Raw genomic sequence first — 15,253 nt, forward strand, 5'->3', positions numbered from 1 at the left:
TGTAACTAAAAAGTTGCCATTGTCCGGTGAGGTCCGGTTGGGGAGTTACGGAACGATCTCCTATCGCATAATCTTAATAACTGTTTATCTCCTGAACTGTATCTTTCTTTACCACGCTATTCAGCGCCAATCCCGCCATGCAGTCAATTTCACTGGTTAAGTTTAGGGTCAGGTGTGGGGTAGGTTTAGGGGTTAGCATTTTTCTAGCATAATGTAGGAAATCAACACTTTAATTGACACAACCAATAAAATCTTTAGAATCAGCTGTGGGGCGGAGTTTGCACTGAAGTGGATTGGGGAAAAAAAATGTGCATGCGTGTCATGTGCCTATCTGTCAATGGGAGGAAGCCACGCCCTATTTTGGAGCTCCCACCCCTTTTTGGAGTTCCCGCCCCTTCTCAGATTCACTGCATGTCAATGATCACGTGTGTTTCGGGTTTATTCTAACCTTTTCAATTCCAATAATGGCCACAAATCTGTGTTTTTAGAACAGTAAAAGCTTTTTTACTGTAGTCACACTGTTATATTGAGTCACGTTTATCAAACAACACTGATAAAAGCATATATACCCCCACTTTATTGGAATTTAAATAGTATACGTTTATGTTGAACTTTATTCTTGAACAGATGACGCTGTATTAAGCAGTATATAAAAAGTGTTTCTGTTGCTCATGAAAACGTTTCTGAAACGTCTGTGTATTTGACAGATATTGCATTTAATTCACTTCATCTGTGATAGAGTATGCAAACACCGCAGGAGCGTCACTAACGGGAGCAGAAAGTGTCCGGCTTGACGGCTCCGTTTTCAACTCCGCCCCCAACTGCAAGCGGCTACTCTCGTTGACTGCCATCTGTAGCCATGCTTCAAGTCAAACGCACCTAACATGATGGCTACTTATAGCAAACAATCAGGGTAACATGACACAAACCAACCAATGGGGAACAAGGCACATGACTAGGACAACCAATCAGAACATGACACACAGACAAGAGTACCACATGGTAGGATCACATGACAGGGTAGGAAAAACACATGACAGGAACATGAAACAAGGCAACATATCAAAATAAAAGACATGAAAACCTAAACCAGAAACAAAACCCAAAACAGATCTTACACCGTCCCACGTGTCAGGTTTTAAATGGTTTATGAAGTCCAGCACATACGATAACTGACACTATAGGTTGGTTTTAAAGCATGGTTGCACATCAAAGAGAACATTTTGAATAAAAAAGGCACCATTATCAGGACTTTTCAGTAATCTTATTCTCAGAAGCAGAGGACAGTCTCTTTTAATGTCAGTCTCTTTCAACCTCTTAAACTAGATTATGACACAATCACGTTGTTTATTTCATGCATTTTTGTTTTCTTTAAATTCTGTAGGCTATAAGCCAAATAGCATAAATGCATTGCTTTGCCAGTTGCTGGCCACCGGGCTTAAAGGGCATATCTTACAATATGTAAGATTTTTTTATTAAAATATCCAAAAACCACTAGAACAGTGTTATATATTTTGCTGACTTGTGTACTTACATTATCCCAAATGTATCGAAGAATGTTTAAATCCAGAGAAATAAGCAATTTTAACTAGTGACACGGACCGTGTCCATAGTGTCATTGTGTCGCCTGCCAATGACGTCATAACCCCTCGATTAGAAAACATGGAAACACCAAATACGCTTTAATATGTTGTGCGTTTTAATAGACCGGTGACGACCACACAGAGTAGCATTATAACAGAACTTTCAATTGTATCCAGTATGATAAAACAGAGCTGCTTTTTTTCCCCACATACGCACGACCGGAAGGAGCGGAAGCGGTCGACTGTGGCATAATAAAAGCTCCACTGCTTTCGAGCCGTGTGTCACACTCGTTCAGTGGCCTCGTTTCGCTTCGACGGCTTTCAGTCTCACCCTGCTTCATTCTACTACATTGATAAATCATTAGCTCATCCATGAACATGATTTCTGCCTCGCGGTACTTTGATGCCACACGTGACAGTGACGTAGAGTCGGCGCCGGTTCAAGTCGGACAAAATTTCTAACCGGCATGCACTGCTTCAAGTCAGCCGCCTTGACTTGATCGGTTTGCGCGGCGCGGCATGAAGTCGAACGCACCTATAGTCTCTTTGTTCATTTTGAATACGCACCCTATAGCGGCAAAAATTACATATTGTGCCTTTAAGTGGTACATGGGCGTAAGTGTCACTGGATTGCAAAGCTTGTGAGATGGTCCTCACTGCAGAACACAAGATCCAGGGGGCGTGGTTGGATCCAGATCCAACTCCTCCCACCTTACATATACGTAAACCTACCCGTCTCCACCCCCTGATCCCTAAACCCACCCATCTCCACCCCCTAGATGTGGATCCAACCCCACCCCCTGGATCTTGTGTTCTGCTTGTCTCCTTTGTGTACTATTAATATGACCTGAAACTGAACTATGTTCCATGTGGATATCCGGAAACGCCACATCCGGGGAAACGTCTTTGCCAAATGAAAACATCAGAAATGCATATGAAATCTGTCGTGGGCGGTGATTTTTCTGTCTTTATTTTCTAAATGTATTTGACCAAAATGTACTTATCATATTGGGTCCAAAGGTCTCAAAGCAGATTAATTTCACCAATGAGCATGCAGTAAACACAGGGCTGGTGTAGTCTAGTGCCGAAATTTGCACCCTGCCAGATTATGTACCCCCTAGTATTGGTAGGTTTAGGAGTAGGTGTGGGGGAGGGGTTAGGATTAGGCAATCAGGTAGCGACTTCAACGAGGGGGTGCATAATCTGGCAGGGGTGCAGAATTCGGCACAACACCGGCGCTACCTATAGGCAGAGCAGGCAGTTGTCTAGGGCCTCGGGCTTTGAGGAGAGGCCTCCATAACCGTTACATCCCCTATATGCTAGTCCAGCAATCAAGACAGACAGTCACATACTAGCCTCATTGTTCATTGGATATAGTTGAATTGTCACTCACCTGCAATTAAACAAATTATTGTTGCCGTTTCAAAGCGGGTGCCACCTTCTGAATGTTTGCCGTGACGGTGACGAACACATTCTAAATTCTGCTGATGATTACATTACTGCTCCAACATAACATTTCATTTCAGTTTCAACTAAGTAGAAATTAACTTATTTTCTGCTTAGTAGTGATCGACTCTTTCACTTCCACTTGATTTATATATATATTTAATATATATATATATATATATATAGTGCATATTTAAGGTAACAATGCAATACATAATATATTATTAATATTAATAATATGACAATATCAGTAGTCAATAAATGAGGGAAAGCCTGTCCATTTTTTTAAATGATAAAAGCACTGATGTTCATTTACTGAAGTGGTATTCAGGAACTGAATATATTACTGAACAAATTACTGCAAAATAATAATAGTAATAATAACATCACAGCTATAATAACGTCCTCAAAAAACACAAACGAGATTACCTTAGATAAAGTTTTATTAATATGTAGGCCTACATACAGTACCGGTCAAAAGTTTGGACACATTACTATTTTTTATGTTTTTGAAAGTCTCTTGTGCTCATCAAGCCTGCATTTATTTGATCAAAAATCCAGAAAAAAAGTTAATATTCAGCAAGGGTGTGTTAAATTGAAAAAAAAAAAAAAAAAAAAAAAATTATAAAATAAATAACCACAACTGTTTCTAACATTGATAATAAATCAGCATATTAGAATGATTTCTGAAGGATCATGTGACACTAAAGTCTGGAGTAATGATGTTGAAAATTCAGCTTTGCATCACAGAAATAGATTATATTTTAAAGTATAGTAAAATAGAAAACCATTATTTTAAATTGTAATAATATTTCACAATATTAGTTTTTTCTGAATTTTTTATCAAATAAATGTAGGCTTGATGAGCATAAGAGACTGCTTTCAAAAACATTAAAAATAGTAATGTGTCCAAACTTTTGACCAGTACCATATAAGTAAAAATATAAAAAATTTAAAATAAAAAGGTTAGGAATCATATTTGTTTCATGTGCTTTTTATTGGGGGTGGGGGGCCTCTAACATGAATTTTCCCTAGGGTCTCCAAATGTCTAGAACCGGCTCTGATTAAACATTACAATTTGTTACACAACTGAATAGCCTCCTGCACAAATGTTGGAGGATACTAGCGTTTGCATCCCTCAACCTCCTCCACATCTACACTCTTAAAAATAAAGGTGCTTCACGATGCCATAGAAGAACCTTTTTGTCTAAATGGTTCCATAAAGAACCTTTAACATCTGAAGAACCTTTCTGTTTCACAAACGGTTCTTTGGGGCGAAAGAAGGTTCTTCAGATTATAAAAAGGTAAGAAAGAGATGGTTCTTTAAAGAACCTTTGACTGAATGGTTCTTTGTGGAACCAAAAATGGTTCTTCTATGGCATCGCTTGAAGAACCTTTTGAAGCACCTTTATTTTTAAGAGTGATTCTTTGTAATGAAGGAAAACGTTATTTTTTTTACTGCCCAGTAGGGAGAGCTCTATGCTACACTCTAAATTAAAAGTGCTTCAATGGTTCTTTGCAGCTCTATAGGTACAGCAAGAACAACTTGTAACTGTGTAGCTGTGGTTCTACTTTTTTTTTAACAGATTGTTGAAATATGAAATTAAACGTAATTTTGTGAAAGCAGAAATGTTAAGAACTAGTGTTTTATTAATAACAATATTTATTTATAAGAAATATATTTCAGTATTTAGCATTTCAATTTATAGTTAAATTACTTTAATATAGTAATAGTCATTTATTAAATTAAATAGTTTTAAACTATCTGCGGGCCCTTTGGAAATTTGCTGAGGCCCCCTAATGGGCATGGTTGCCAAGTCTGCGGTTTTCCCGTGGGTTCAAAACTTGACATACTGCATAAATTAGTTTTGACTGAAATGCTTGTATTGAATTATTTTATATTCAGTGATAAAAACAATTGTGGTAGATGTTAAGTTTTGAGAAGAACTGGTAGGGAGGCTTTGAGCTTCTTAATAAAAACAGACTGTGTTTATAATTACTACTATAGTGTTTATTTTTAGTTGAAATTGTGTATAATGCATTACAGTGACTGTAAAATATGTATTTTACGTATGGGAGAGGCATATTTTGAGTTTTGATATTTGGACTACGGTCATTGGGCTAGTTTTTTTTTTTTTTAAAGAAGACCTGGCAACTCTGGCCCGGGGCCCCACTTCTGTATACAGTTCTTGAATTGGTTGGATGTTACTTTGGAGATTAAAAAAAAGTCTTGGTTAGATTACAGAATCTTCCAAACAGCGTTGGGAATCCAATATCCACTGTTGAAAATCTATGAAAAAAATATCAGAATCTAGCATGTTATATAATTTAATGTATGATTGTTGAGTTTATTTTTGAAGAAAAACAACACATTACCGCACCTTTTATGTGATTTAAACTAAGGTTTTTATTGATTTGTCTTTACTTTTAATATACCAGCTTTAGAGATAAGAATAAATTTGTGTACATTTAATCATGAGGAGGTAAATGACACTGATAATCAGTAACCTGTAGCGTGCGTATGAGTTAATGATAGCCTTGATCAGATAATGTCACCCTTCATAAGTGCCTGTGATTGCTTTTGTGTAAATTAACGGACGTCTATAAATCAGCAGTTGGGCCTAAATATAGTGACACAGAAACAAACTGCTAATGCCTACAGACATACTGTACATACTCTGCCAAACTGGGGCATTGAAATTCATCAGCTTTCAAATCAGAGGGTTGGCTTTTTAGGGCATGACAGCTTTTTTAAGGAGCTCAGTGACATTTCAGGTCACAGTGTCTTTCCAGTGTTGGCTTGATTAGCATTGGCCTTGTCATTCAGTTCACACAATTTGGATATACAAACATGATGGTCTCTTTTAGGAGTTTGTCAGCTTTGCTAAGATGATATATGTATAATATACTAATCTAAGGTAATTAAAGAAGAAAACACACCAACATTATTTAGTTGCCTAACCAGAACATTTAAGTTCAACATTTGAATATGACGCATTTGAATTCAACATTTGAATGGAGAATTTGAATCTTTCAAACAGTAGTTATCTGCTGCTGAAAGAAATCTCTCTTTTCACTCAGAGATGCACGTTGAGTAAATAAAACTTGGACCTTCCCTTGTGGATTCCAGGACTTCACTATTTATTTGTGACATGTGTTGTACAAGTGTGTGCATCTGTGTAAAGGTTACTGCAGGTAGCTTAGGGCTTGCCAAATAAGGAGTGATTTGTTGTTCCTGACTAATCTATGGACTCTGAGATTGCGCAACATCACAGGGGACTGACAGTACAGATAGAGCAAGACAGGAAACGAAAGAAAGCAACAGCATGAAAAAACAGCATAATGCAAAAATCAGCATAAATTAGGCCGGTGGACTAACCTGAGGATACAGGAAGAGAGGAGTAGCACAAAACAAGAAGTTACTTCGAGTCTGAAGTGTACAGTAGTGTGAACACATGAGGGCAGGGATTCGCTTGCCAATTTGTGGTTGAGTGAAGATCGAAACCCATTCAGAAAACTGACAAACACACTGTGTAAGAGAAGAAAGGTACTGAGCACAGTGGTGTAGAGATGCTCAGGAGAGAGCGCGGGAGCGCATAGACTGAGAAGGACAGCGGGGCCCCCTGAGGAGGATAGTGGATCATTATGGGAGTCAAATGCAGGGCTTGTATAGCCATTGTCTTCATCCTCCTTTTGCTTAGCTCCATGTGGCTACGTAAGTTTTGCCAAGTCTTTCTGAATTTTCATTTAACAGACTGAATGTAATATTTGGTTAATTAGGCCAGTTTTTTTCTGACACACCAAAGCTACTGTATTTTGCTGTAGGGTCAGGTTAATATATTTTTATTTATTTATTTATTTATTATTTTTTGGAGGTACTGCTTTATTATTTTCGTTTTAATGAAGCTTGAAATTCAATCAATCACAGCAATATCTGTCTTGGTGATATTGAGTTACATTTGTCCAGCCTTATACAGTTACTTGGTCTTGGCTGTTACAGTAGAGGAAATAAACATGTAAAGATGCTAAACAGACATTTGACCTGAATTCACATCTTAAATAGATTTTATAATAGAGTTCATGAGAGAAGTATTGGTGACTGAATCTTATTCATGAACAAATGTTGAATGCGTCTTTTGAGACAGAATTTCAATGATTTAGTGTACGATTCATTCCTAATTCTCGAGTTCATCTCACTGGCTCAATAAAGTAAATAATACATGTTTGAAATGACATGAGAATGAATAAACAATGACAGAATTTGTGTTTATTTTGGAGGTAACTACTTGTTTAATATTCAGAGAAATATTATACTGGATAACTTTATCTCACTCAAGTCAGTTATGCAGTTCACAGATCTTCTGGATGAGTTTATGTGAGAGCCTAATCAATTTATGAGACTGGCTTTGAGTATTTTCAACTACTTTATGAAACTATGATTTAATTATGTGATTTAACTACTATATATGACATTTCCTTCTCTCTTTCTATTTAAAATGATTTATTCTCTCATTACTCATCCTGTGTCTCTCATTGTAGATGGTAACCTGGAGGACCACTGGAATACTTGCCCAAAGGTTTCTAGTGTAAAAAACAAGGTAAGAGTAATGAAATACAAAAGAGAACATGAAATAACTCGAGGCTTAATAGGTCATTTTCAATCTATGCAGCTTCAGTCGTGCCTGCTAACAGGAACTTTGCACATTCATTTTATGGCATCGCCCTCCTCAGAAATCTGTCCTTACATCACTTTTCCATCTGTTGTCGTTTCCTCAGGTTCTGTCTTTGGTTAGAGTTAATAGTTCAGATGACGATGTGGCTCCACTGAGGGTATGTCCTGGCATGAGGTTTCAAGTTGCCGATTTGCTGGCTCACCTGCAGGCAGCACCAGTCTCAACCAATGATGTGCTTCTAAAGCCATACCTGGCCAGCTGGGATGAGCTTATCAAGTAAGTTAACGCACATAATTGCATCTCATCATATAGCAGGCTAAATATGCCACATTCTATAATTAGCCTAATACGAGCAAGAGTGCAGCATGATCGCGAGTGTGATATTACATTTATTACAACACTTCAAACAACAAGAAATTAATATCGAGTAACCTATTATTTTAGACACATTATTGCAGGTTAAGTGTATTTCGTTCCAACAACAAATATATTTCCAGTTGAAGGCAAAGCGAGAATGAACCGTTGTGCATCTCAGTGCAACACACTGTTGCGTTTCGTTCTAGAATGAACCAGTGATGTCGAACGAATCGGTTAATTGAATGAATCAGTAATGACTCACTCAAAAGACAGTAGCTGCATCCCAAATGATGCACTATACACTATGCACTTACACACTATGTATTTATGCACTATGTACTCAACCATGTAGAGTGTGAGTTATATAAGGTTATTTTGTCATTCATAATCAGAGTCTGATAGCCGCTCCCCCTTTGCTACGTAAATAAAGCTGCGACTGTTGAGTGCATGGTGTCTTACATTCCACACTTAGTTTTTTTTGGTTATTTAAGTGCATCATCTGGGAATTTAAAGTGCACTGTTTCTTTTTTGAATTTTCAGTGTGAACGCACTACTCACACTATTTATACTACAAAACGTCATAGAATAGTGCACAAGTACACGATTTGGGATGCACCCAGGCTGCGTTCCACTTCACTTTTAGACACACACTTGCTAACTCCCCTAAGCACTTACCCTCGGGGGAATCCCCGCTGCCATTTTGAAGTCCGTTCCACTTCGTGAAGTGAACGAGGGAAGTTTATATGGACAGACCCTCGACCCCTCGATTTTGACCGAGGGAGCGAGTCTGATTCATATGCACGCTTCAGACCACTCCATAGACCACAATGCAACACGATCATCACAGCTCGCGTTTAATTTATCCCCACCCCAAACAACTCTATAATATATAAATGATTTTGTTTTAACATTTATAACAGCCCAAGCATACCTATATACATATAGAATGCTGCACCAAACAAATTCGTAAGGGGAAAAATGTAAACAATAAACCAACTCCATAGCTGATTCTAAGTGATCAAGTGCTTATGTTGTTCCAGTTAAGCACATTCCAAGGGTTCCACCAGAAGTGAGCACTCATGCAACGTAATCAATGACGTACATCCGAGTAAACGAGACGGAGGGAAGTTTGCGGGTGAAGGGCATAAAAAAATGAACTGGAACGCAGCCCTAGTCACTTGTCTCGACCTACTGGCATATCGTGTAACTTGCAGAAAGAGTTACTAGCTACGTAGGTCTACTTTTCGCATACAGTTTTATGAATACTGTGAATTCGGACACTCTATTCAGCCTATTTCGCCTATTATATAGTAGGGAAATAGGCATATTCGGATGCAGGGGCTGTAAAATCCTCACCAATAATGCAGAGACTGAATGTTTGTTTTGAACATGCAAACACAGACAAGCAGACTGAAAAGACAGTGAAAAGTTCAAGTCTCACTCTCTCTCTCTCTCTCTCTCTCACTCTCTCTCTCTCACTATATACAGTAAATAGATAGATAGATATGAGTAGAAACATACACATTCATTATATCTCCTTTTTCTGTGCATTTAAGGTTTTTGGAAGCCCTGGGGCCAATGGTGGGTTTAATTTCACAAGAAATTGAATCAAAAACCGCCATCATTCGTGACCTGGCCCAAAAAGCGGAGAAAGAGGCAGAGAAAAAAATGAAAGACAGAAAAAGAAAGCCTCAGCAAAGCGACCCAGTCTTAATGATATCTCATAACAGATCTTTGAACTACTCTGAAATTAATCACAGACTCTCATTTGGTTACACTTCTATTCGGTCTATGATTACATGGGAGCTGGAGAACGGTTTGGTGGACTTCCACAAGCAGACAAACTCAGGCTGCAGGACTCTGTTGCGCTTGCATCGTGCTCTGCTCTGGCTGCAAAACTTCCTGCAGGAACTGGGGAAGGATGCAAGTGAAGGAGAGCGTCTACGAAGCCCTTCTGACCTCTGCAAAGAAACTTACCAGCGCATACTGGCCCACCATCACAACTGGTGGGTAAGGAAAGCAGCAGAACTGGCCTTTCTTGCTATGCCTGAACGACCTTATTTCTACCAGTTGGTGTGTGTGGAAACGCAGTCAGAAGCTGCTGTGGTGCTGAACAGGGTAGTGAGAGCAATAGAAGAAGTGTATGAGAGAAATGAAGTCGCTCTACAGGAGCACGGCATGCTGGATCTACCCTGAGTGTAGAAAGAGGGAGGAAAAATCACAGGAAATATGAGTGGGACCAGCCTAAAGAACAAGGCACTAAATTATAAGACTAGAGCTTTGAACCCTTATGAGAAAAGAATGAAGACACTGCTGGATAAATACAAGGCTTATTTATTCATTCTTACTGATGTACTCAAAGTAAGTTACACTTTCTTAAAGAATTAGTGACCACTTTCATGAGTTCAACTGTTAGTGAAAAAGGTTGGCAAGTAAAAAAAAAAAATTAAAAACAAAGCAAACATCTCACTATCAAAGATAACAGTTTTGTTGTTAAAACAACTAAATATGCTGTATACTGTTGGTGCTTGTCGTCTCTTTTCCTGGTATTGGAGAAAACCATGCATTGATTCTTGTGAAGATATTTATGGTTTTCAGTAGGTTTGCACCATAATAGTACTGGTCGATTGTGAAAGATGCAGCAATGCAGGCTCAGCAAAAGGGACAGACTAGTCCGAAGTCCTGGTTCAACAGAATAACTTTTTTACAATCCATATGCTTATCAAAAGCAGTTTTATAACGGTGTGACTGATACCTGATTGTTCTGGGGATATTCTCTTACAGGCACAACTACATTCATTTTGGCGTGACAAACTGGATAGCAATGTGTTTACAGAACTCCTTTTACGGAAACCACTCAAGGTGGCTAAAAGTGGCTCTATATGAAGAGCACAGAGGGGTATGGCTAAATTCTAATTTGAAATAATTTTGAACAGTAAATTTGAAAATGTACTGAAATGTATTGTCTAAAACCTTAATAATAATAATAATTTTAAAATAGTTATTTTTAATGCTACTACCAAAAACTACACAAACATACGCAATTGGGGTAAGTAAGATACAAAGATATAGCTTTTAGATCTTGTATCTTAGGGTACCACCCCACTGACAAATTTTTGTGGGTGTATTGTATTAATTCAAATGGCATAGGACATCAGAATGGTTATTGTTATGTCACATTATGTCGCATATTATTCCAGGAAACTAAAACTAATGCAAATAAAGCAAGGTTCTCAAATCAGGTGCTCGGTCGAAATCGTGTGCCTGAAAGGGCACTTTAGCATTAGAGAAATTGGAGAAACCTAACCATTTTTACCTTGAGAACTGAATTCTGGAAATGATAATGCAGATTATGCTGATGAAGAGGAGACAGTGTATTTTTGGTAATTTTATTAAGTTTGTTATTTCAATACATCAGATTATGAAGGTGTTTATATAATTAAACTTAACTAGTCAATATAATTTCAGGCTCTCATTATTCATCAAACATTTGAGCAGTTTGCACAAGGTCCAGTGCTATATAAGCACTGAGCCATATCAAATGAACTGTAGTTTGTTCTGTGATGTTGTTGAGGTGTGGGCTTGTTCTCACAACCCACTCTGTTCAAGCACATATAAACCACAGCATTTACTGTGTATACTTATTCATATACTTTATATACATTAGGGAAATGACTTGTCAGCTTGTTTTCAAAAGCTGTCGAGTTCTGTTGGTTAATATGCTCACAGGAGACTTATTTAAAACTTTCCATGTATTGTCAATGTTAAATCTGTAGTTTTATGAAACATATGATACATTTTGGCATTTTAAAGGCTACAAAGAGATCCAGACTATAAAAGTGACAATGATTTATTAAATTCTTGGCCTGAATTATTGTGACCTCCTTGTATTTTATAATAAGCACTGCAGAGCTTAAAGGAACACTCCACTATTTTTGAAAATAGGCTCATTTTCCAACTCCCCTAGAGTTAAACAGTTGAGTTTTACCGTTTTCGAATCCATTCAGCCGATCTCCAGGTCAAGCAGCAGGCGCAATGATATTACGCAGCGACAGAAAATGGGCTTATTGGAAGTTACCTAGCTGGGGACTATTTTCAGGCGCTGCGTAATATCATTGTGCCTGCTGCACCCATGGTATGGCAGCAAAATTCCTTGATTATTACGCCGGAATGAGAGTATAGTTCCTAGCCATATCGGCCTAGAAAATCGCAACTTTTCATCGCAACTACCACCAGACCCGGAGATCGGCTGAATGGATTCGAAAACGGTAAAACTCAACAGTTTAACTCTAGGGGAGTTGGAAAATGAGCCTATTTTCAAAAATAGTGGAGTGTACCTTTAAAGGGGGTGTCTAATGCTAATCCATGCATTCTGACTTAGGCTGTTTACACTGCTAAAGAGTTGGATTCTCATGGCTAAACATGGCCAAAGTTTCAAAAAACGAGTTGGACATATAACGAGTATTTCTGTGTCAAATACACTCCTTCAGTTTCGGAAAGTTTTTTTCGACTATGACATCATAAAGGGCGGAATTCCTTGTATGGGCACTTCTCCCGGACAAGCGCTGTTTTATACAGTCTGTGAGAGCACGCACATCAACCAGAGCGAAATTGGGGTTACTGAAGTCGTCGGCAGCGCTGCACAGGACTTGCTTGAGAAGGATTTGTCATTTTGTTTTTAGACCATGAAATCAACAGTGTCATTAAAGAAGTGTGTTTTTGGTTATGAGTGAAAGATAAATTTGTTCAGCTTCCCAAAGAACCCAGTTTGTTTCTCCAGGGCAGCAAGGAGTTGTGCGAATTTGTTTGTTTGTTCTCGGCATTTTGGTGACGAATGTTTTATAAACAAATTAAATAAAATTGAAGTCAATAAACTAAGTTTTTGTTCCTGTTTTATTTGTCAATGTCACAGCTTTCAGACGATCTCAACGCAAAAGCTTTACATGCTCATGACTCTTTAGCTCCGCCTACGGCATGCCTCCAGGAGCTTGACTGTTTTCAGAGAGAATGGTAAAGCTGTATCTGTCTTTTATAAATCTGATCAAAACTAAAGACTCTAAAGAGATATGAAGGATGCAGTATATACTCAAAATTAACATGAGATTGGCAGAAACTGTGTTATGTCCCCTTTAATATACTTCATACATTCTCCAGCTGTTACATGCTTTTTCATAAATGATCAACAAAAATAGAAATATAGGTTCATTGAGAATATAGGATCTTTTCTATATTATATGTGATTTTAAAATACATATAGCCATTCTCATCTATATATTAATTTAAATATACTAATAAATAAACCTCTTCATGATCAGCCAATCTAAAGGAAAATACAAATATAGTATGTAACTTTTCTTTATGCACCAAATGGACCCAAAATATAAATATATTGCTTTTCAGAAGATTCATGTATATTGAAACATATGCTAATGCGCTAGTTCACCAGTAGAAACAGTCGGTGGCATGGGAGAGGCACAGCACAACTGTTACACTAGGGGCGCTGTTTACAAAACCATTATCTCAAAGCCTGCATGCACCAAAAACTGCACTTATCATAGATATGTATTTTTTTTCTCTTTGCCTTCTTGTGCACTCCAGAGTGAACTAGTGTACAGGGTCAAGTTAATGATATGTGATCTGGGGCCTGAGGTGAATGAATATTTAATTCTGTTGATTTGAAGCTTTCTCTGCCGGGTCAGATAACAACCTCACCATGCACAAACATAAAATATGCAATATACAGACACAAGAGGTCAACACAGACGCACATTTGAAAGTGATCAAATGTGAAGAAGCGTTTTGTCACTCAACTGAATATTTTTCAGTAAATGAGATGACACTTAATTTATAGATATATGGATGGATGGATACTTTTGAGGAAATGTTGTAAAGCACCATACCCATTTAGGATTATCTAGTTAGATTAAAGGATTAGGGCATTAGAGGAAGTGTACACTTGTCAGTTCTATGACTGAGTGTATACTCTTATATACTGTATGAACTCTCCACAAGACACTTCTCAGAATGGAACATGAGGTGTAGGCTATATGCTCAGAGAGTGAGTTTAGGTGTTAAACAAAAGAGAGAGAAATTAGTTTTTTTTTTAAAGAGAGATTTAGAAAAATGAGAAATGAGGTGGGTGACCATGTTTTTGTTTGTTTGTTTGTTTTATTGTCTTGTGCAGGGTAAGGACTGGGATGGATTCACTTCTGTCTTCCTTATCAGCAGAAACATAAGCCTGCTGCTCCTGCTCTTAGAGTCTCTCTATCTCTCTCTATGGTTATGCTTAGAGTCACTTCCAACAAAACCCAAATATATAGATAATTGTGCACAAAGATTAACATAAAATAAATCAAATCAAATAAAACACACACATGTAGGAATCCACACACACACACACACACACACACACACACACACACATATCACACACACTTTTTCTATCTAGTTTTCAGAATTTAAACTGAACCCAGGCCTGCTGTCATCCTCTGAGCCGGTGCAAATCAATACAAAACATCATATCCCCTCACCATGTGAGACAAATTGGATTACACATGCCATACAAAAAAAAAAGAAATTGCAAAATACTGCAAAGACCTATTTTTACATATAAACAATCTTAGACATGCCTCATGATAAATTAAATGTGACACACTTCATCATATGAAAGTACAGGCTGTGTCAAAAAATAGGAATGCAGAAATGTATCAGTGTTCTTGTGTGTGCTGGAGAGGACGTTCATCATGCACAGCATTAGCTACATGTTAGTTTAAAATATCCTCTTTACTTACAAAGTCACAAATCAGACAGAGGAGAGGTTTCAATCCCGCTCTTCAGAACTGATACACACATGCAAAAAATAAATAAATAAATAAATAAATAAATCCCAGCAGTCAAGAGATGCTCCAAACACACATGAGATCATGCCACATTAATTCATAGATACCTGCTTTAAAATTATAATAAATGATTTCTGTTGAATTAATACAGATACTGAGGGAAGAAAACAGCATATTTATTAGGAATTTCTCTCTCTCTTTTTTAATTATATCACTTTCTTAGTATTGTTTTAATAGAATATATTATTTGTAACAAATAGCTCCGATAGCTGAAATAGCTGAACAAATTTTATGTTTCAGAAAATAAAAACTGTGATACACTCTTAAAAATAAAGGTGCTTCACGTGCTTCACGA

General features: G+C 37.6%; 1 protein-coding gene across 1 annotated transcript; it reads left to right on the forward strand.

Moving 5' to 3' along the window:
- The first annotated feature begins 6,316 nt into the window (after positions 1 to 6,316).
- Positions 6,317 to 10,495, forward strand: LOC107661211 (ceramide-1-phosphate transfer protein-like). The gene is made up of 4 exons (XM_016450704.1): positions 6,317 to 6,744; positions 7,569 to 7,627; positions 7,806 to 7,978; positions 9,616 to 10,495. Exons 1-4 carry the CDS (start codon positions 6,675 to 6,677, stop codon positions 10,253 to 10,255), a joined length of 942 nt encoding a protein of 313 aa, XP_016306190.1. The 5' UTR covers positions 6,317 to 6,674; the 3' UTR covers positions 10,256 to 10,495.
- The last annotated feature ends 4,758 nt before the right edge of the window (positions 10,496 to 15,253 follow it).

The sequence above is a fragment of the Sinocyclocheilus anshuiensis genome, unplaced genomic scaffold (genome assembly GCF_001515605.1).
Source record: "Sinocyclocheilus anshuiensis isolate Anshui unplaced genomic scaffold, SAMN03320099.WGS_v1.1 scaffold1365, whole genome shotgun sequence".
In the NCBI taxonomy this organism is placed as follows: Eukaryota; Metazoa; Chordata; class Actinopteri; order Cypriniformes; family Cyprinidae; genus Sinocyclocheilus; species Sinocyclocheilus anshuiensis.